The 20,471-nt window shown below is 46.8% G+C and overlaps 1 protein-coding gene across 1 annotated transcript; it reads right to left on the bottom strand.

Annotated features, from left to right (window-relative positions):
- Positions 1 to 1,448: 1,448 nt before the first annotated feature.
- LOC144168459 (jmjC domain-containing histone demethylation protein 1-like) lies at positions 1,449 to 18,573 on the bottom strand. The gene is made up of 3 exons (XM_077697440.1): positions 18,025 to 18,573; positions 6,117 to 6,360; positions 1,449 to 1,549 (listed from the first exon to the last, which is right to left on the bottom strand). The coding sequence occupies exons 1-3, from the start codon at positions 18,571 to 18,573 to the stop codon at positions 1,449 to 1,451; spliced, it is 894 nt and encodes a 297-aa protein (XP_077553566.1).
- Between the last annotated feature and the right edge of the window lie 1,898 nt (positions 18,574 to 20,471).

Here is a 20,471-nt window from a genome sequence, read left to right on the forward strand (position 1 = left end):
TGCAGCGAAATCTGCAGCTGAGCATGATTTGCGGGGCGGCCCCTGTCTTGTGGGTGTGCTTGGAGAGCGACGTCCTGCTGGCGGGTCGCTTCGACAAAGGTGTACTGGCGTCATTTCCGTGACGGATATGACGTCAGTCAAATCTTGATGTATCCCGGCATAAAACACTTTCGCCTTAAAAAAGATATGTCATACGAATGGCACTGTGTCCTCTCGGCGAGGTGGTTGTGAAGAGTAGCTGAGATGATTTAAATTTTCACGTAATTGGTAAGCGATTTCAACGTGCTCCTGCGTCTCGGCGCTGGAATTTGGTGAGCAAAGCTATGGGTGCCCAAATGTGCCCCCTTCAAAATATACGCACATTAATTTCCCCTCGATTCAAAGAGAACAAGGTCGCGGGCTCGATTACCGGCCGCGGCGGCCGCTTTTCTGATGGAGGCGAAAAGCAAAAATGCCCGTGTTGTCGAGATTTCGGCGCACGTTAAAGATCCCCAGGTGGTCAAAATTAATCCGGATCCCTTCACTACGGCGCGCCTCATCACCTGCGTTGCGTCGGCGCGTTAAACCTTACAATCAATCAATCAATCAAAGAGAGGGCGGGGGGAGGCATGCATACACTGATATCATTGGCTGTGGAGATCTGCTGTCGCTTCCGAGCTGAGCGGGCGTGTTTTTTCGCGCTCCTCCGCTTCGGGGGGACTTTGGTACAGCCGGGCCCGTTGCACGCCCACGTGGGCCGTCGCCCTGGATTTGGATGTGGCCCGGCTTTCGCTCTGCTGGTGCGGGCTGTCGTGTGCCGGCTCCCGCCCCTCCATACCCGCCTGTCGGTTGCACTCCATTCCAGCGACCCGCCGCAGACTTCGCTCCTCGTCACAGCAAGCTGGCTCGCCTCCACGCTTCACAATTCCCTTCGAGGCTTCTCGTCTCGCGGACGCAGCATGACGCTGGAACTACTCTCCTCTACTCTTTCCTCACCCTTCTGACCTTTGGTTTTCTCTATCCTATATTTATCCCACCATTCCCACCCCCGGACTGGGTTGAATGCAGGTGAGCTCCCCTCAGAGCTCAATAATATCCCCAGTCAATTTCTTTTCCTTCTTCCTTTAAACACGAATCACTACCCCTCCCCCCCCCCCCCCCCCCCGCTATACCCAACTGTGGACGCGTGGTAAATTTAAGAAGCTTCTCTTCAGGACCACCACTTTATTATTATTATAATCATCGTTATTATGATTATTTCCAGAGATGCCGTCTGCTAGGTTTCGCGCTTACTATAAATGAGGGAAAAAGCACCTACTAATTACGCATAAAATACATAATTATACCCACAGATGACGTAGAAACTTGCGTAGGCTAAAATATGCACAAATATTTATTGTACGTAGCCACGCAAGTATATCAGTTTCAATATTTCAGTACGTGCCGTCACTCGGTAGGGTGCGTTGGGCTCAATCCTGGTACCCTTGGGCCTTGGCTGCAGCCCTGGTACTGGTGACCAGAGAGACCTGGGGTGCGCGGTGGGAGGCCCTCACAATGCTCGGAGGAATGGCTGGGATTGGAAGGAGTTATGGGGCCGTGTTGACAAGCCCACACCATGTGGTAGGCAGTGTTAGGAGAAAGGCCTAAGTGTCAGTTGAGGGGGTATCGAGTAGGAGAAATAGAGTGGAGGATGGGTGTGTTGTAATAGGTGTTTGCAGACGAAGCCAGATGAATGCTTCCTCCTTGGTTATTCAAGGGTAAGGTGGAGGCAGGGTACGGCGAATGTTGCGATAATGGTAGATGATGTCGTGGTAGCGTGATGGAACAGCGCGACGCGGGGGAAACTGGGCCGTGAGTTCTGACCCCGAAAAAAGTACCCGGTGTGGAAGGGCGCCACCGCTACAGAATTATTATTATTGCAATATGACATCAAATGCTCATGATGCAGGGAAGCTGGCCGTCACTGGATAGCAACAGATGAGCCAGGGCACGTCTGCTAAATTTTCGCGTCGCTGCGCAGAGCCGCGTTGATCTGTCAATAGAGCGAGTGATAACAGAGCACAAAACGACACCGGAGAGAGTGTGTAGAGAGAGCTGCCTTTTTAAAAGTGCCGATGTTGCCAGGGCGGCTTCAAGTCGAAACGCGGAGCACCACCTGCCTCTGCGCCGTCTCGACGGTTCCCGTGAATCCCGCCACGGCTTGCACGCGCGGTAGAACGCACGGCGGAAGAGGAAGAAGGCGGAGCGAGGATTGAGTTTCGGGCCGAGCCTCAAGTTCGCGATAACAAGGGACGAGATGTTCAGATAGTGTAAAGATCTCACCAATGAATCTCCATTACTCGTTCGCTGCTTTGTTCGCGATATAGTTGGTATAGGAGGTTATTTTCAATGAAATAAATGTAGGCTCCGTGCAGTAACGCTGCTGCTACTCCTTTTCGCCTTTAGTGTAGATAAAGCATAAGCAGGTAACCCACTCTCCCGGAATTAACCCACATGCAGCGCCAACCCCGCCCCCTGCCTGCATTCTGCAGGAGGCGGTACCCTCCTACCCACCAAGGAATGGGTCAGCCTGGTGGCGGAAATATAAGAAGCGCTGGTCTACGAGCTCCAGTTCTGCATTTATCAATCCAATGGCTTCCCCTCAACGCTCCAAAAGAGATTTGTGCGGCGCAGGGGTCCGTATTGGGACAGCCAAACAAACAACGCCCACCACCGGTGTAGCCTGAGCACAGAGCCGGCATCGATGGAGGTAATGCGCGCTGCGTACAGGATCGCGGAGTAAACCACCATATCTCAGCACAGTACCGTCCCTTTAGCGGTTGCTTAAAATTATAAAAGGGGCGTTCCAAGCGAAGCAGTAAGTGGCTGATGATGATGATTGTCTTTTTATGGCGCAAGGCCGACGAGGGCAAAGAGCGCCAGAAACAATTGTGATTTAATAAAAGCGATGAGAATTAAAATTACAATTGTAAACTAAAGTGAAGCAGAAGCTGTTTAAAAACAAATGAGATGGCTGGTGTAGAGGGCCAGGTTGTAATTACGCGCAGTATGAAATGAGCTGTAAAAAATTAATCTCTTTTAAAAACTTCGAAACATACTTAAAAGGAATTGTAGCATTGTCGGCTAAAAAATGTGAGGGGTGGAGTGGGATGTGTTGTCTGTATAGTTGTGGAAAGTGTTTACGTCGAGTTGTGGTGAGTGCGTTACATTGAATTAGGATGTGGATTACGGATAGGTGTTCTCCACACCTGCTACACAGAGGTCTTGGGGATCCAGTGAGCAGGTGGGAGTGTGTAGCATGTGTGTGGCCTATCCGTAATCTGGCTAGTGTAGCTTCATTGAATCTGTTGTGTGTGTCTGTTGTGTATCGTCCCAAGTGTGGTTTTATTAGGTGTAGTTTGTTGTCTGTCAGTTCGCTCCACTGTGTTTGCCATGTTTTACGAAGTTGTTCTCTGATGTGTGGCTTGAGGTCTGTGTAAGGTAGTGTTGTTATGTCCACTGTGTTCGTCAGTGCAGCAGCGGCGGCACTTTCATCCGCCAGCTCATTTCCGCGTATCCCACAGTGGCCCGGGACCCAGCACACAATCACTTCGAGATTTGAGGCGTACGCGGACATAATGATCTTAAAAAGAAGATTTATCACATAATTTTTAGACGACTTTCCAGATGATAGCGCGCGCACAACACTCAAAGAATCTGTGTAAACGATGGATTTGGGTATTTTATGTTGAAGGATGTGATTCAGAATGAGGAGCACGCCATACGCCTCTGCCGTGAAGATACTACTAAGTAAATTCATAGTCTTAGAGATGCTTAAGTTTGGTCCGTGTGCCGCAGAGGACACAGCGGAAACAGTCTTTGAGGCATCGCTATAAAATTCTAAACACTGATACTTTTGCTGTAGGGACAAAAAGTGCTGCAGAATCGCACTTTGTGGAACCCGGTTCTTCTGGATTTGTGTAAAAGATGTATCACAAGAAACTGGGCGGAGATGCCACGGTGGTAAAAGGTCCGTAAACGATGAATTGTATAAGTCTAAAAACGAGAAGTCAAAGTCAGAAGCTTCCTTCCTCGCTCTAAGGGAGAAAGGTACAGAAACAGATGGACGATTTAAAAACAGTTGCAATGAGGAAGTATCGTTAAATACTGGTTTAAAAGGATGGTTACTAATTGATGAAATTTTAAAAGCATATAATAGGTCTATGTAGATTCGCTGATGTTCTAGGCACCATTTATCACACTCAGCGTACAGGCTCTGGACCGGGCTAGTGCGAAACGCACCTGACGCGAGCCGAAGCCCCAAGTGCAGCAATGGGTCCAGCATTTTCAATGTGGTTTTTGTTGCTGACCCATACACCACACTCCCGTAGTCCAATCTTGAACCTATTAAGCTGGTAAATACACGCAGCAGGAGTTGTTTGTCTGCACCGTATACGCTTGGTGTGAGAGGACCTTTAAAATGTTCATTGTTTTTAGGCATTTATGTTTAAGTTGTTTAATGTGAGATATAAATGTTAGTTTTTCGTCAAACACTACTCCTAAAAACTTGTGTTCCTTTTTAACAGGAATTGATAGGCCGTTCAGCTTGATATCAGGATCGGGCCGGATCGCGCGCAATTTAGAAAACACAACACAGGTGCTTTTAGCTGGATTAAGTTTAAACCCATTTCGGTCTGCCCAGCTAGCTAGTTTATTGGCACCAAGCTGAATTTGCCGTTCACAGATAGACATGTTACATGATTTAAAAGATATTCGAACATCATCTACATACATAAAACAGGATATTGCTGGTGGCAATGCCTTTCCAAGCGAGTTCATCTTCACTATAAACAATGTGCAGCTCAAAACTCCACCTTGAGGCACGCCATTTTCTTGGACATGAACCCTAGAGAGTGCAGACCCAACTCTCACACGAAAGGTTCGCTTGGACATGTAACTGCCAAGTGTGTTTAGCATGTTGCCCGTAAGTAGCATGTAGCATGTAGCTGTAGCATGTAGCATTAGCATGTAGCAGTAAGTGGCGCTGGCGCCGCTGGGTGCGCACAAGATATGCCTGGTTTGTACGCGCAGGGGAACGGGACCTCGCATACGAGCAGCCAGAACAAGGCGGTGACGATTTCTCTCCAAAGCCGCTCGAGTACGTCATCTTCCTCATCGCCTGGCGTTAAGCAGCACCGCCACACTATTATACGCCATTGCACACGTGACGTTACAGTATTTTAGTGAGTCTCCCTCGGCGTAGGAACACAAGCGCCTTGTCTCACTTCGCCAGCGTCATCAACAATGGTATCTGTACCTGTCCCTATCGCTTAATTAACACCACCGCGTGTGCACAATAAGAGTATAAACGCATATGCCCTCAAGCATTTTGCGCTGCCGTTAATAGTATTTTATACAATAAACAAGACACGCAATAAACAATTCCAAATGGCCCATGTTAATTTTTACACAATATATTTTGTTTATCATGTAGTTTTATTTCTGTTATAAGTAATTATCCAACGTATACTTATTGCGACTTCCAGCTATGCTTTCAGCAGGAGTCGGAACCTTGAAATTTATAAATGTGGAGCGAGATTTAGTTCAGCCGATGGTTGAGCCTTTCCTATACACTCCCACTTATAGTGATGAGAAAGGATTACTTTTCACGCCTAATTTAGAGGACCAGCTTAAGCGTGAAAGTACTTGTGGTTAACACGAGGTTAATTAAAGATAGCATATCATGCAGCGGTACGCGACCGGCTCCAACTGCACGACAACTCAACGTTCGGGAGACGAGCCTGGTACGGTGTTTCTAGCAGCCCCTTTCGCAAACACATTTCAGTTCAGACCCATGGACAAGTTATCACGAAGCTAAAACTGATTTTACATAAGCGTTAGCTCGTGGCATCGTAAAATTGTGCACGCAGCTTGCGTTGAATTTCTGTCGGCGAGGAGCATGTTTGTCCACGCCCATCTGTCCGCGGAAGCGCGATCAGTCCATACGTGAAGGGACAGAACTCTCGAAGGCTCCCAGGCATCAATGTATACGTGGAGTATATGCCAACGAGATTTTCTCATCTTTCGATACATCGTAATCATATTAGTGGCGGCGATCCCTCAATTTTTCTCCTCTGGCTCGAGGTACAAGAATTTACATTGGGGCAGTGCGACGGTCAGGTTCCTCTTGGCTGTCTTGGAGACGCGCGGGTTCGCCCTGAGGTCGATGAGCCGCAGGTCCTTCATGTGGGTGCCGATCATCTCGAGGCTCCTGTCCGTGATCTGCCTGCAGCGCACAAGCCTGAGCGTGTGTAGGTGGCGCATGCGCCGTGCGATGAGCGAGATCGTTCTGTCGCTGATGATGCAGCCGCTTAAGTTCAGGTAGCGCAATTGGAGCATGGCCTGCGTGGTTAAAAGGGAAAACAACCCCCATCGCGGTTCGTCATCCGTTACGAACAATTACCTTTCGACTCAGCGCATCAGTGATACCTCCGAACCGGTGGCGTAGCCAGAAATATTTTTCGGGGGTCTTAGACGCCGCCGGCAAAAAAGAAAACCACTAACTTTGCGCGGAAACGTGATTTTATTTTCATTTTCCTTTCTAATTTTCTTATTTCGTTTTTACATACGAATATGCCGATGCCACCCGCCGCAGTGGCTCAGCGGCTAAAACGTTGCGCTGCTGAGCACGAGGACACGGGTTCGACTCCCGGCCGCGGCGGCCGCTTTTCTGATGGAGGCGAAAAGCAAAAACGCCCGTGTGTACGAGATTTCGGCGCACGTTAAAGATCCCCAGGTGGCAAAGAATTAGTCAGGAGCCCTCCACTAGGACCACTACGGCGCGCCTCATCGCCTGCGTTGCGTCGGCGCGTTAAACCGTACAATCGAAAATATGCCGATGCGGAGTGTGAACACCGTGGACAAAAAAAAAAAAAAGAAAAAGAAAAAAAGAGCCGTAATGCAGGGAGTAATGAGGGTGGAATGCACCACCCAGAAACTTTCGGGGGGTGTTTTGACACCGAACCTCCCTGGCTACGCAACTGCTCCGAATAGACCTCTGTCAAAGCAACAAGATTCAAATCCCTGAACGAGAAAAGAATTGGCCAAGCGTTGCTCCGCTCGCCCCATTAGCGCTTTATCTATAAGAGGACTATAACTCGCCGCCCTCCCTGAAAAACAATACAGAGAGAGATTTACTAGACGAAGCTTAATGCAACTCGTATTGCAAGAGACAAAGCCACGAATACCCACGAACACCGAGGTGGGCAAGGCGCCATGACGACAAAATACAACCCGGTTTAATTTTGAAATATTAGCCTTTGGTAAACTTCTCACAACCATCCCAGACACGACGGACCTTTTTATACCAAAAATATCTATTTTCTATACGTGCCCGATACATTTTGGCGGGTAGAAAACGCCGTGTAAATACGATTGCACCACTGGTCTCCTTGTCTTCTCGGCATGCACATCCTACTCCAGCTTCTTTTTTCAACTTAGGAAAAAATTACTGCAGCTTCTTTTTTCAACTTAGGAATAAATTTCTTCAGCTTCTTTTTTTTTCAATTTACGAATAAGTTTCTCCACGGTTGAGAAAATACGCTGCCCCGGTAAACCCGAACACCTGAGTCAGGACACCTAGGGTGATTAAATCTTATTTAGTGACAATGGGGCCCCCTATCCCCTTTCCTGGGAAGCTGCTGAACGTGCGATGTGTGCAGATCTTTTTAAGCGACCAATTAAGGGGGGGGGGGGGGGGGGAGGCATAACCACTCTCCGCAAGTTTTGTGCGGGCATAAATTTAGGTTCCAGCTCGATTTCATTATTAGATTCAATATGATTAAAACGACATCCTTATGTGAAGGCTTGTATTATAGTACACGTAACATATATGCTTGCTCGATCGTGTAGAAAGCGTTCCCAAGAAAGATTTTGTTTGTTTTTTGCGGTGCAGATATTGGTTAAATGGTTTGTTGGACCTGGATTTGTGCAGCGAAATTTGTGCACTAAATGACGCCGCGAACTGCTGTTCATCGAGCAATACAAACCCCACGTTTCCCTCCTGAGAAGACTATTATGAAATATAGTTGGGTTAGTGAAGCTGTAGATGCACATTTGTATTCGACAACCACCACCATCATCATCATCATCATCATCATCCTACGTAGGTCCACTGAAGGACGAAGGCCTCCCCACTGACCTCCAACCGCTCCTGTCCTGCGCTGCCAGAGTCCACAGTTTACTCCGAATTTTTTTATTTCATACCTCCATCGGGTTAATGGCCTTCCCATTCTTCTAGATCGACCCATCTCTTGGTATTCACTCTGTTATCCTAATTTTACAGGCCTATGCGCCAACAACCAGCCATGTTGACGAAGCTATAGACGGCTTCTGCGAGGACGTCGAATCAGCAATGAAGAAGACAACAACGTAGTTCACGATTGGGATGGGAGACTTTAACGCAAAGGTCGGTAAGAAGCAAATGGAAGAAAGATCAGTGGCAAACTTGGGAATTGACAATCGCAACAGTCGAGGAGATACACTGGTGGGAATTTCAGAGAGAAATTTCCTGAGGTTGATGAACACATTCCAATACAAAGTAGGAAATGGACATGGAAAAGTTTCGATGGTACAACAAAAAACCAAATTGACTTCGTTTTAAGTGACAACCCAGGTATCGTGAAAGGCGTATGGGTGTTTAGGTAAGATTCGGAGCAGCGATCATAGGATGGTTAGATGCAAGCTATGGCTGCATCTCAAAATTGAAAGGAGGAAAATCATGAAAACTAAGAAACCCCGCATGGAGTCAGTCAGGGCACGATCGCGGGAGTTTAGAATAACTCTTCACAAAACGAATTCGCGCGTGTGAACGAACAGAACGAAGTCAGTGTAGACAGGCTAAATGACGACCTAAACGGCACTCATTGAATCAGCAGCAGCTGTGGGACAAGCAACATGTAGGGAACAAACTGGAAAACTGACTAAGAAAACTAAGAAACTAATTGCCGAACGTAAGAACACGAAACTGTCAAGTACGGCGGATCGGATGCAATTAGCCGAACTTTCGAAACTTAATAACAAAAGTAAAACAAACGACATCCGTGCATATAACATAGCAGTCATTCAGGAAACGCTGCAAATAGGGGGAAGCTTGAAAGCAACAAAGAGAAAGCTAGCCATCGACAAAGACAGGATGTACGCACTCAGAGACGAGCAGAATAACACTACGCACAACTTGGACGAAATAATAAAGGTAGCAGATCGATTCTACACCAGGCTGTATGCCAGCGACGTTAAACCAGGGGAAACTACAGAAAGTACAGGCTCAACTTGCGATGTCCCACTAGTAACTAAAGAGGAAGTTGGAAAGGCTCTTGAAGACATGAAAATAGGAAAAGCTGCAGGCAGCGGCGACATAACCGTGGATCTTTTGAAGGAGGGAGGAGATGTACTGGAAAAGCTTGCTGCACTATTTCCGGAATGCTTGAAGGCTCAAAAAGTGCCCATAGCCTGGAAAACCGTCAACATTATTCTGATTAATAAGAAGGGAGCTCCCAAGGACCTCAAGAATCACAGACCAATCAGCCTGATCTTAGTTGTTTACAATCTGTTAACCAAAATAGTTAGCCGCATAGGTGAAAGCCTGTATTTTCAACAATCCAGAGAGCAGGCTGGGTTTATAGAAAGGGTGCGCAACCATGTATCGCATCCATGTCGCCAACCAAGTGATAGAAAAATCTGCAGATTACACTAAACCCCTTTACATGACATTTATAGATTATGAGGAAGCTTTTGGTTCCGTACTCACCGCAGCTGTACTAGAAGCACCAAAAGACTAGCGAATAGAGGAAACCTACACACGACTTCGAGAAGACGTGTATAAGAAAGGCACGGGCAGGATAACCTTCCACAAGTAAAGCGATGAATTTCCGGTCCTAAAGGGAGAAGGCAGGGAGACCCCATCTTGCCAAAACTATTCACAGTATGTCTGGAGGTGGCATCTATACCACCTCATGTAGTGTATCACTCCGCCGAAGCGCCGGACCCGTGACGTGAGTGCGCGCGCGTTTTGAAAGAGGATCGCGGTAAATGCGTGACATCACGTACCTGATTTTCTTACCGAGTTTGTTTGTCGTCACAGCGGTAATTTATAGGCAGATTAAGTCCGAAAAGTCATGGAAGCGACTCATGTCCGGTGTGGTTATTGTGTGCGTGCGCTGGCGGTGATTGCTACCGGTTGTTTATCTTGCGTCTATCATTTTAGAACTGATCGATTGTCCACACCTCACCCCACCAGTTCGTGGACGGCGCGAGATTTCGTAATTATGACATAGGAATGAACAAATAAGTTTTAATATAGCGCGTAAAACAGCGAGTGCGTCGTAAATTTGTACAAGATTCACCATGTTACAAAGATCGATGCAGTTATACGTACGTGAAGAACTCAATGTGCAGAAGCATTAATTTCGCGAGGTACGCAACATTATGCGCGTTCGACGACGACGCGGAGAACAATTTTAGATTTTTAGATTATGCTGATAAGTGATAACAATGACATCAAACACTCTTGTGTTTAGTAATGTGTGCACAAAAGCCACGACAATCGGAGGTGCACATAGGTAGCGCGCTGTGTGTAAAAAGGAAAACAACAGAATTGCTTCTTTCAGATCACGCGTGAAAAATAACTTCGCTTCTGCTCCGTTATATACGCGTGCGTTTAAGAGAAGAAGAAGACTTTATTTTTCAGCAGACGTTGTTACAATCCCTGCTGAAGGGGCAGGAGCTAAAGGCATTGAGTGCCTGACGAGGGCTCCTGACCCTCTGGAGTCCACAACAGAGGAGTTCACAGTAGAGGACATGTTCAAATCAAATATGCGTGCTTAGCAATAAGATCCAGCAATACAGAGAAAAAAATAAGTAAATCGTGAAAAATACAAAAAATCGTACATTTCCTATAATGAGAATCACAAGTTATACAATATACATTGAACTTTTTTCTTCAATACCTGTTGCCAGCAGATACAATACAACACGAAATGTTTCCTTACTGAGTGTTCCTCATGTCTATGAAAAAATCACGTCTTCACCCAGTACAGTTTAAATTCTTTAGAGTGAGACACACCTAGTGATTGTCATATCTCACTTTCTTTTCTATAAACATCACCTTGGTTTCAGTCTTAAATACGGTTGCACTGGTGCTAAAATTTAAATTATCCGCTAGGATGTTCAAGACATGTGGTACTTGATAAGTGGCCGATTGTTTGCCGTAATTAGTCCTAGTTTTAGGTGTACGTCTTATTGGACGCCGTACACAGTAATGACGGTTTTCTGCGTCACCATCTACATATAACTTGTTTTTGTGTACCATATGCAGGAGTCTAAAGTAATACAGCTGGTCAGCTCTAAGTATTGAGTGTTTTGAAAACAAAGGTGAAGTTGGCAGGTCTTGGAATTTCCCTTGAAAATTTTCGAAACACCGTAATATCTTTTTTTGCAGGACAACAAGCTTATTGTAATTATTTCGTGAGGTTGTTCCCCACACCAAGATTCCGTACGTTAGTTTTGAATAAAATAGAGAATAATACATGTTTCTTTTTAGCCATAGCGGTACTAAGTGTGATATTTTATAAAGGCATCCAACTGTTCGTGCCAGAGCAGCAACTAAATTATTTACGTGTACTGACCAGTTTAACTGTTCTTGGAACCAAACACCAAGGAACTTTTGCTCATGTACCCGTGCAATAAGATGTCTACTGTCTATTCCTAGTTATTGCTCCTTATATGTGCATTGCCTAAGCACTGCCGTCATTTCTTCGACTGACCTTAATATCGCGCTGTTACGCTTTTTTTTTTTTTTTACGCAGTTTTGCAAGAAAGCCTGCAGTCTACATGAAGCGACCATGAAGTGTCAGCGCGTAAAAATTGTGCTTCACGGCACTGCACATTTTTGGGAAAAAGCGCTCTTAAGCTTAGTTCTGTTCAAGTCTCAACGCAATGCAATTCTGATCGAGTCTACGCAGGCGTTTCCAAATGGATGGTAAATTCTGTATTCCTGAAAAATGCTCTTTCGCAGCTGCCATGGCAATTGCGATTTTGAGAACGCCAATATAGGTTATAACAGGCTATTTCACTTCTTTCGGATTGTCATACGCCCTAACACACGGCACTCGGAGTGTCATTTTACGATACTGGGGAAAATGCCTGTACAGAAAAAATTTTTTGGCGTCATAGTTACAGCTCACCTTTTTATGCCGATTGCTTGAATTTACACCTGCTGGGGCAAGCTCAAAGAAATCGCAGTCCGAACAGCAAAAACGTTTGCTTTTCTCTTAATTATATGTGGGAGTGAATTATTCGCACTTATAATTTGGCTAGAGAACCGCCACTTATAAACAGCATTTGTTTTTATATTTCCTTTTGCGATGAAATGTTTATGAATGGAAAGTTGTAGTGTCTTCTATGCAAATTCAAGTGCCAAAACAAGGGCATGATGCAGACAGTCTCACTGGCAGACATACTCATGGGTACGAGCTTAATTGAGGTACCAATTTACAAATATGAAAAGGTTATTAGAACCCAGAAACATTAGCAGGCGCCTTATAGAAAGCTTGACTGGTAAATCATACGATTAATGATAAACGGAGCATACTTGAGTCATTTGAGGTTTGCGGACGCCATAGTCTTGCTGTGTGAGAATGCAGAACACATGCAAACAATGCTTGAGGAACCACAATCAGAAAGCACGGCCGAAGGGCTAAAAATAAATATGAATAAATATAAAGTAACGAAAAATAAGCATGCCAAAAAATTCCTCTTCAGCGTAGGAAACGAAACGTTAGAAGAAGTAAAAGGACATAACTACCTCGGACAGATGGTTAGTGCTGACCGCAACCAAGAGAGAAATCCGGCGCAAAATAGGTATGGGTTGGGCAGAAGTCGGCAAGCACTCTCAAATAATGAAAAGTAAACTACCTCTCTCACTCAAAAGGAAAATCTACAACCAGTGCATACTGCCCGTGATGACATATGGAGCCGAAACTTGGCACCTCACTAAACAACTATAAAGCAAAGTTAGGTCGGCTGAATGGGCCATGGAACGAATTACGTTAGGCATAACACTCAGGCACAAGGAAACTAGATGCCTGGATCAGAGAACAAACTGAGTAGAAGATAGCATAGTTCAAATAAAGAAGAATAAACGGACTTGGGCTGGCCATGTAGTGAGACGAACGGACAACAGGTAATTGACCAACTACACCTTATACACACTTGATAATAAAATGATTTGATCTGATGTCAAACACTTACAACTCACAGTTTATTAATTCATACATTTTACATGAATTATGACACATTTGTACCCGAAGAATCGTCTCTAGCCCAGGTGAGTGTATCCCATTCTCGACAGGGAACAGCAGTTAAAAAAAGTGATATCATGCCGGTGTTGTGACTGAGCCCGTCGCTGGGCTTCGTCTCATCACTCCTCGGCTGTGCGGCGAAGCTACTACGTGCGCCTTTCAAACAAGCCCCACCGTGTCGGTGACTCATGTTTTCACGTCTCGAAAAGCCAGGGTCAGACGCTTCGCTTTCGGCGCGTTTCAAACTTCGACGATTGCCGGCCCGGCGAGGCACGTCTCAACGCGCCCCAAGGACACGGAAGCCCCGCGTTCGCAGCGGAGTCCTCCTCTCTCCCCTCTCTAGGACTCAGCGTGTGCCACTACTACCGACTGCTCACGAACTCTGTAAAGAGTGTTGTGCGTGTCTGTGACGTTCATGGCGTGTGCCAATCTAGAGGGAACACTGTTTCGACCGTTAGCGCTTTGGGTATAAATAGACCCCGCTCAAGCGCTATAACCCATTCCTATTTGAGAAGTGAATCAATGCTGTCACTCTGCTCGAGTCCTGTACTGTAACCTCGCCCGTCGGGGCATTGTTCTTTGGCTTCGGCTGACCTCTCGCTATGAAGTAAACAGTTACGTTAGCCTACGGCTTCTGGACTTCTTCACGGCTGCAACAGCGGTTGGCCGCTCGCATCAAATCACGCTACCACACGTATGTCGGAGGCGAAGGAGCTCGGCTCGGGTCGGCCTTCCCGGTCGCAACACCTGCCCTTTCTGAAGAACAGACCTGCCCAAGTTCAATCCAAGCACTCAGCATGACGCATTTTAAGCACAATAGTCTTTGTATGGCTTTTTCAGAATATTATGTACGTCCTGATTGAAAAGCTTGTGTTGTGGTGTGCCCATGAATAAAAAAGACATGGATCCATGCGCACACCGCGGCATAAGGTGCGGTGCTATCACCATCGCTTTTCAATATGGCCATACTGAATATTCCGAGAAAGCCATAAAAAACTATTGTGTTTAAAATCTGTCTGTCTGTCTGCCTGTCTGTCTGTCTGTCTGTCTGTCTGTCTGTCTGTCTGTCTGTCTGTCTGTCTGTCTGTCTGTCTGTCTGTCTGTCTGTCTGTCTGTCTGTCTGTCTGTCTGTCTGTCCGTCTGTCTGTCTGTTCGCAGCGAAGCAAGCATGCAGGTACTCAGGCAATTATGCACCCCCCCCCCCCCTTGTAAGAGCCAGGGGTCAGATAGTTGCCTCCTCGGACGAAGAACAATCATTGACACGTTCACAACAGTTAGTTTGCCCTGTAGTGGCTTTTGTTTGATTATAGTGTTGTAGCACATTCCATACAGGTAAATACTTCGAATACAAATAAGTTGTTAGTAAGCGCCTGTCCTGTACCCTCCATGTATCTGTGACTTCGTCGTTCTTTCGCTGTGTTGAAGATGAATCCCCAACAACTAGCCCGGTTTTCTATCCTTCTCCTGGCAATCATTTAAACGGCGTTTCGTCATAGGCCGGTTGGCAACCGGGGAACATTCGCATAGGACGGTGCGACAAATGGGAAAGTTCGTCATACGTTCGACAAAATGAATGGCCACTTTTTTTATTCTCATATGGGCCTAAGCGAAGTACGTAGGACGTGTACGACTCATAATATGGAATTGAAGCAGACAGGTAACAAAGAAAGGCCACAAAAAATAACTTATTCCCCTCTCCATTTTAACGGCCGCCTTGTGTGTCTTTGAAACCCACACGTGTACGGAACATAATAGTGTCATACTTTCTTGCGCTACACAGTACTCAGAAAGGATTTTAAGCATCACGTGGTTTTAGCCTAACACGTCTTTTTTTTTTTTTTGCCTTCGGCTGTCCATTGGGGGAACTTCGGCAATTAATGCCAGTCAGAGTGGACACCTAGCTAGGATAACGTGGTTCCACCAAAATATAGATACAAGGTTAATTAAGGACCCTAGACAGAAGAGGCAGGGATGTATTGATTGATTGTAGGGTTTAACGCGCCGACGCAACGCAGGCGATGAGACGCGCGGTAGTGGAGGGCTCCGGATTAATTTCGACCACCTGGGGATCTTTAACGTGCGCCGAAATCTCGCACACACGGGCGTTTTTGCTTTTCGCCTCCATCAGAAAAGCGACCGCCGCGGCCGGGAATCGAACCCGCGACCTCGTGCTCGGCAGGCAGGGATGTAGCACAATAAAGAAAAAGTGGGCCCATCTCCCCGCGAGGGGGACTCGAGTAAATGCGTCGCATAGGGGGTGGGTGTATTGCGTTAACGTTTAGTGTTTGGGGAGTTGGTGGTAGTGAATGCGTTGTATCAGCAGCTTCTTGACGTAGTTTGAATGAGTCAAGGATATAAGGCGCGTTCGTAGCCTCCCATTCTGTGTCGGCTTTGTGGCGCAGTGGGTAGAGCACCATGTACATTGCGTTCCGCCCGCAGGGTCGAGGGATCGAAACCAGGCGCCGGATAGTATTTTTTTATATATAGTGCAGGGGGAGGGGTGCGGACTACGACTACGGACGTCAACGCGGGTGACATCGTGAGTTACTGAAATGCTCTGCATTTAAAACATCTTCGAAGAGAGGCCACGAAGAAGAACCCGCAGCTTTTGCGGGCGGCATGTGCGTCCTCGAGCGTTGCCTTGAGCGCCACACAGGAAAAAAAGATGCGAAACTCTCTAACATTCAATGCTACTCAGAAAGTCAAGCTTGTCACATGATCCCAGACTAAGATGTTTCATGATGTAAAAACAGCGCGGTAGGACGAGGTCCAGGAAAGAAACCAGGACCAGGAAAGAAACCAGAAATGACGAGCGCTGATTATTCAAACAGATAACGAATTTGGAAAAACAGAAAGAAAGTGGAGAAAAACTGCCCACCGGGTGGAATGTTTCACATCTTGATGTTTCATTTTTTTTTTCCTTTCGGTTACACAACCGGTTCTCATCAGTAATGCATGCCAATCAGAGCGGACAGGGATGGTAATGTTGTTCGAGCCCAAAGTCATTTCTCTCTTTTCCACATTGTTCGCTTCTTCGTAGTAGCTGCCAGGAATATTGCTTTTGAATTATAAAAAAGATAGGCTAATAAATGTTTTTTCTCGTGTGATCATGGGCCATTACGTTTTATTACAATTGTCGGAACTGGTTATTTAATTAGCGAAGGTGCAAATAACTTATGATGACAGGCTTTCGTACGCAGCAAATACAAGGGATAATGAGATGCCTTATCACCGTTTATACAACCCTAAAAGCTCAGTTTACCCACCCCTGTGACGAACTTTCCTCAATGACAAACTGGCCTATGATGGATGATTGTGTGTGACCAAACGGCCTATTACAAACCGGCCTATGACGAAACGCCTTGTGAGGAACGGGCCCACACCAATTTTTAACGTGGCCTTTAGCGTCTCAGTTACGGTTCCTGTTATTTGGCAAGGACGGCAAGTAGGAAGCGCGTCTGGCTGCTTCTCAGCACAATGGGTAAAACGTGGCATACGAGGGTGGCGGCGTCTCGAGGATCTCGGGCCGAAACATGCCACAGCGGTTTTGAACACTACCAATTGAGTGCCCTGCCGTTCCGCTGCGAAATGTCTTGATCACAAGGCCAGCGCGACAAAATTGATTACGTGCTCCAAAAACCAACTCAATAACTTTATTGAGTATGCTTTAGTAGCTGTGGAGGCAACGCAGTCTACCTGGAGTGCATGATAGCAAGGTATAAAAGAACTGCATTAGTGTGCAAGCTCGTCGGCAAACTTACAGGAAAAGAACTATGCTCGTATTGAAAAAAAGGGGGCTATGTGAAACTGGATTCAAATGCCACCAATGCAAAGCTGCTGGCCCTATATACTCGATAACGACATCGTTCATACAATCAAAGCACGTGTTTACCGCAATGATGTAGCGTACTCCGGTGTCCCCGATGCCCGTGAAGCTGACGTCCAATTCGAAAAAGGCGGGCCGAAAGTCGCCGCAAGCGATATCGTAAACACCCAATTATGAAGTTCCTAATTAATTAATTTATCAATTATTATCATATAAATTTTATTAAGTATCCTATTACTGTTTATTTTATAAAAAAAAATACCGTTACGAACCGTTACGGAACGTTTTTTTTTTTTTCGTTCCGGAACAGAAACGGAACGGAACTTTTTTCTGGGGAACGAAACAAAAAACGGAACAAAACACATTTCGTTCCGACACCCTGGTTCTAGAGACCCGCAAGGCTATATGCCGGCATGGCAGCGTGTTAATTTCTCAGCGGCTGCTGCTGTCGCTGTGTTTCAAGTAGTGGTGAATCTCTTCTGGCCGCAGCCCATGCAAAAATTATGTATTGTCGGCTATTGAAAACCCTTCGTATGGTTGTCTTTAGCTATTTGGCCCAATTATCTTAGACGTTTCTATGGCTGTCTTTAGCCATTCCTATGGACATTTCTATGGGTGTCTTTAGCTTCTTCTATAGACATGCGACATCGAAAGAAGAGCTAAAGACAACCATAGAACCGGCTTAAAAGAAGCTTAAAGACACCCATAGGAATGTCGATACGGATATCTAAAGACAACCACAGAACCGGCTATAAAAGAAGCTAAAGACACCCATAGGAATGTCGATACGAATTGCTAAAGACACCCATAGAAACGTCTAAAGATTATTGGGCCAAATAGTTAAAGACGACCATAAAAAGGATTTTCTATAGCCGACCATACAATATTTTTGTATGGGATGGCCCTCGGGCCCCCGCCGGAAATCCTTCTGCAGCCTTTCAAGTTGACCGTCTCGAGGCAGGGCATGCGGCAGAGGTGCCTAAAAGTGCCGTCTCTCAAGTGCGTTGTGAAGCGCATATTAAGCACCCGCAGGCCGGGCAGATGGGTGGCCAACGCCCCGATGCCCTCCTGGGTGATCATCTTGCACTTGGATATGTCCAGGTGTTCCAGCTTGGTCAGTTTCTTCGCCACGAACGACAGGACGTAATCCTTTACGCGAAGGCCAACCATGCGAAGGGTCGTGAGCCCCAGAAGCGATGGGCCGGTTGCGATGCTCAAGACCGCAGTGCTGTCCATTTGGAAGCACTGGCTGATATCCAGGTAGTACAGTGGGAAGGGCCGCGTAGATAGTATGTCGAGCCACAAGCCTGTCATGTTCCTGCATTCGAACAAGGTCAGCTTCCTTAGCGTCGGAATCCTGGCGACGTGCTCGATTCCAGCCAGGGTGATATCCCGAACCTGCCACAATTCCAAGACGACCAGGCGGGGCATGCTCACGCTTATGTAGTACAACCCGTCATCCTTCACGTTATAACAGGTTTTTATGGACAGACATTCGAGTGATCCGACTGAACCAGCTCCAGATGGTAGACCCTGTTCGTTGAGACCTCCTAGAAGGCGGAGGCCGCGGTCGCTTAACTTAGTCTTGACCATTTCGAGAGTCTTGAGTTTGGAAAGGTTCTCAGCGATGTAGCTCGCGCAGAAGTCGGTGATACGCTTGCATCTGTTGAGCCGCATGTTCTTCCAGGTTGCGACACTGTCTTGTTATATGTCCGATGGCAACGTCGGTTATTAGGTTGCAGAAGCTCAGGTCGAGGGTAGTTAACAACGCCCACTGAGGCCCGGTAAATCGTCGGTGAGGTTGTGGCAGTAGCTGAGGTCTAGCAACCTGGTCTCGGGCACGGCCTTCATGAGCCGCGGCAGATGGAGGAGCGGGTTTCCCACGGTTGTCACCTTGAGCTTGCGAACCGCGCGTCTGACGAAGCAGGCCAGCTGCTCCGCCGTTGTGCTCTCATCGAGTCGCACCCGCACCTCTTTGTCCGCCCAGACGCAGGGCGCGTCGATAATGGCGTTCCACTCGCGGCACACCTGCGCTAGGCTACCGCGGTCTTTCATACCGAGCCGGGCGAAGATGAGACGGACGAATTCTGGTTCCAGGTTCTGCATGCCCCCTGTCGGCTCCATTGTGGGCGGGGCCGCCGCGCGACCGACGCTCTATGGCGGCATACGCCGGTGACGTTGACACTTCCTGGGTGGAGTGCGCGCAGCCGCAGTTGATGGCGATGATGATGATTATGATGATGGCGCGTACCCGCGCACAGGCGATTGACAAAGGAGAGGGCGTGTAACAAGGGAAGCAAATAGGGAGATAGAGAAAAAACGGCCGGAATAAAAAAAAAACAAGGGATCACAAATTAAAATAATAAAACTGGTGCACACTTACAAAAGGTGGCGGCATTCACAAACAGAACACTAACCAGTTACTTGTCACAGCATCGTTTAGGTGCTTAGTAACTGGAGGCAGTAAATGTAGCACTTTTACTAACTGCATGCATGGCCATGCATTATACCTAGTAAAAAGCTACGCCTGGCAATGTGGATCGGCTGCGCCCGCAGGACGACATAGAGACACTCAGCACGCACATATCACACTTAGACCACAAACAAATTGAGCAAGAAAACCAACGGGATGCACGGGGAGAGCGAGTATTACTTTTTTGCCCAACAATAACTTTATTTACATGAATAAATATAGCTAAAAGGGACATAAAAGGACGAGGTATGAAAAGTACGAAAGCACAGCCAAGAGTGACTACATTACATGCATATTCACACACGGACATGCTCACACAGCAAAAGGGATCTTGATTGCAGGCAAACAAAAAACTTCTAGCATAGAAAGATGTCTCACAGCGCATCAGGAGAGGAAATGCCAATAACGACTTGCGGACCCTGAGATATTCAACGCATAAAAACCGGCCTGACAAAAAGGTTCAATAGTAAAGAAAAAAGGTGGTTGATATCCCTCTTTTATAGGAATCGTACAACACGGAAGTGAAGTGTGCCTTCACAGAAGCAGTTGAATGTTTATTGTACATCGATGTGAACTTCCACATCGATATTTATATTTCATCGGTATGGCACCGTCAGACGCATGAACATTAGACAGTGGATTTCATGCGCCGGAACATTGCGTAAATCCGACTGAAACCACATGCGCTCGCAAACCATGCGAACGAAACCGAAGTGGTTGTCAGAGAATTGTTTGGTGAAGTCACGGTCCGCTGCAGCGAAAGAAGCCTGATTTGCGGGTCGGCAGCTGTCTTGTGGGTGTCCTGGGAGACCGAAGTCCTGCCGGCGGGTCGCTTCGGCAAAGGTGCGACCACTTC

This window comes from Haemaphysalis longicornis, unplaced genomic scaffold, assembly GCF_048455015.1.
Source record: "Haemaphysalis longicornis isolate Haplotype H1 unplaced genomic scaffold, Haemaphysalis longicornis Haplotype H1 scaffold_2, whole genome shotgun sequence".
Taxonomy (NCBI): Eukaryota; Metazoa; Arthropoda; class Arachnida; order Ixodida; family Ixodidae; genus Haemaphysalis; species Haemaphysalis longicornis.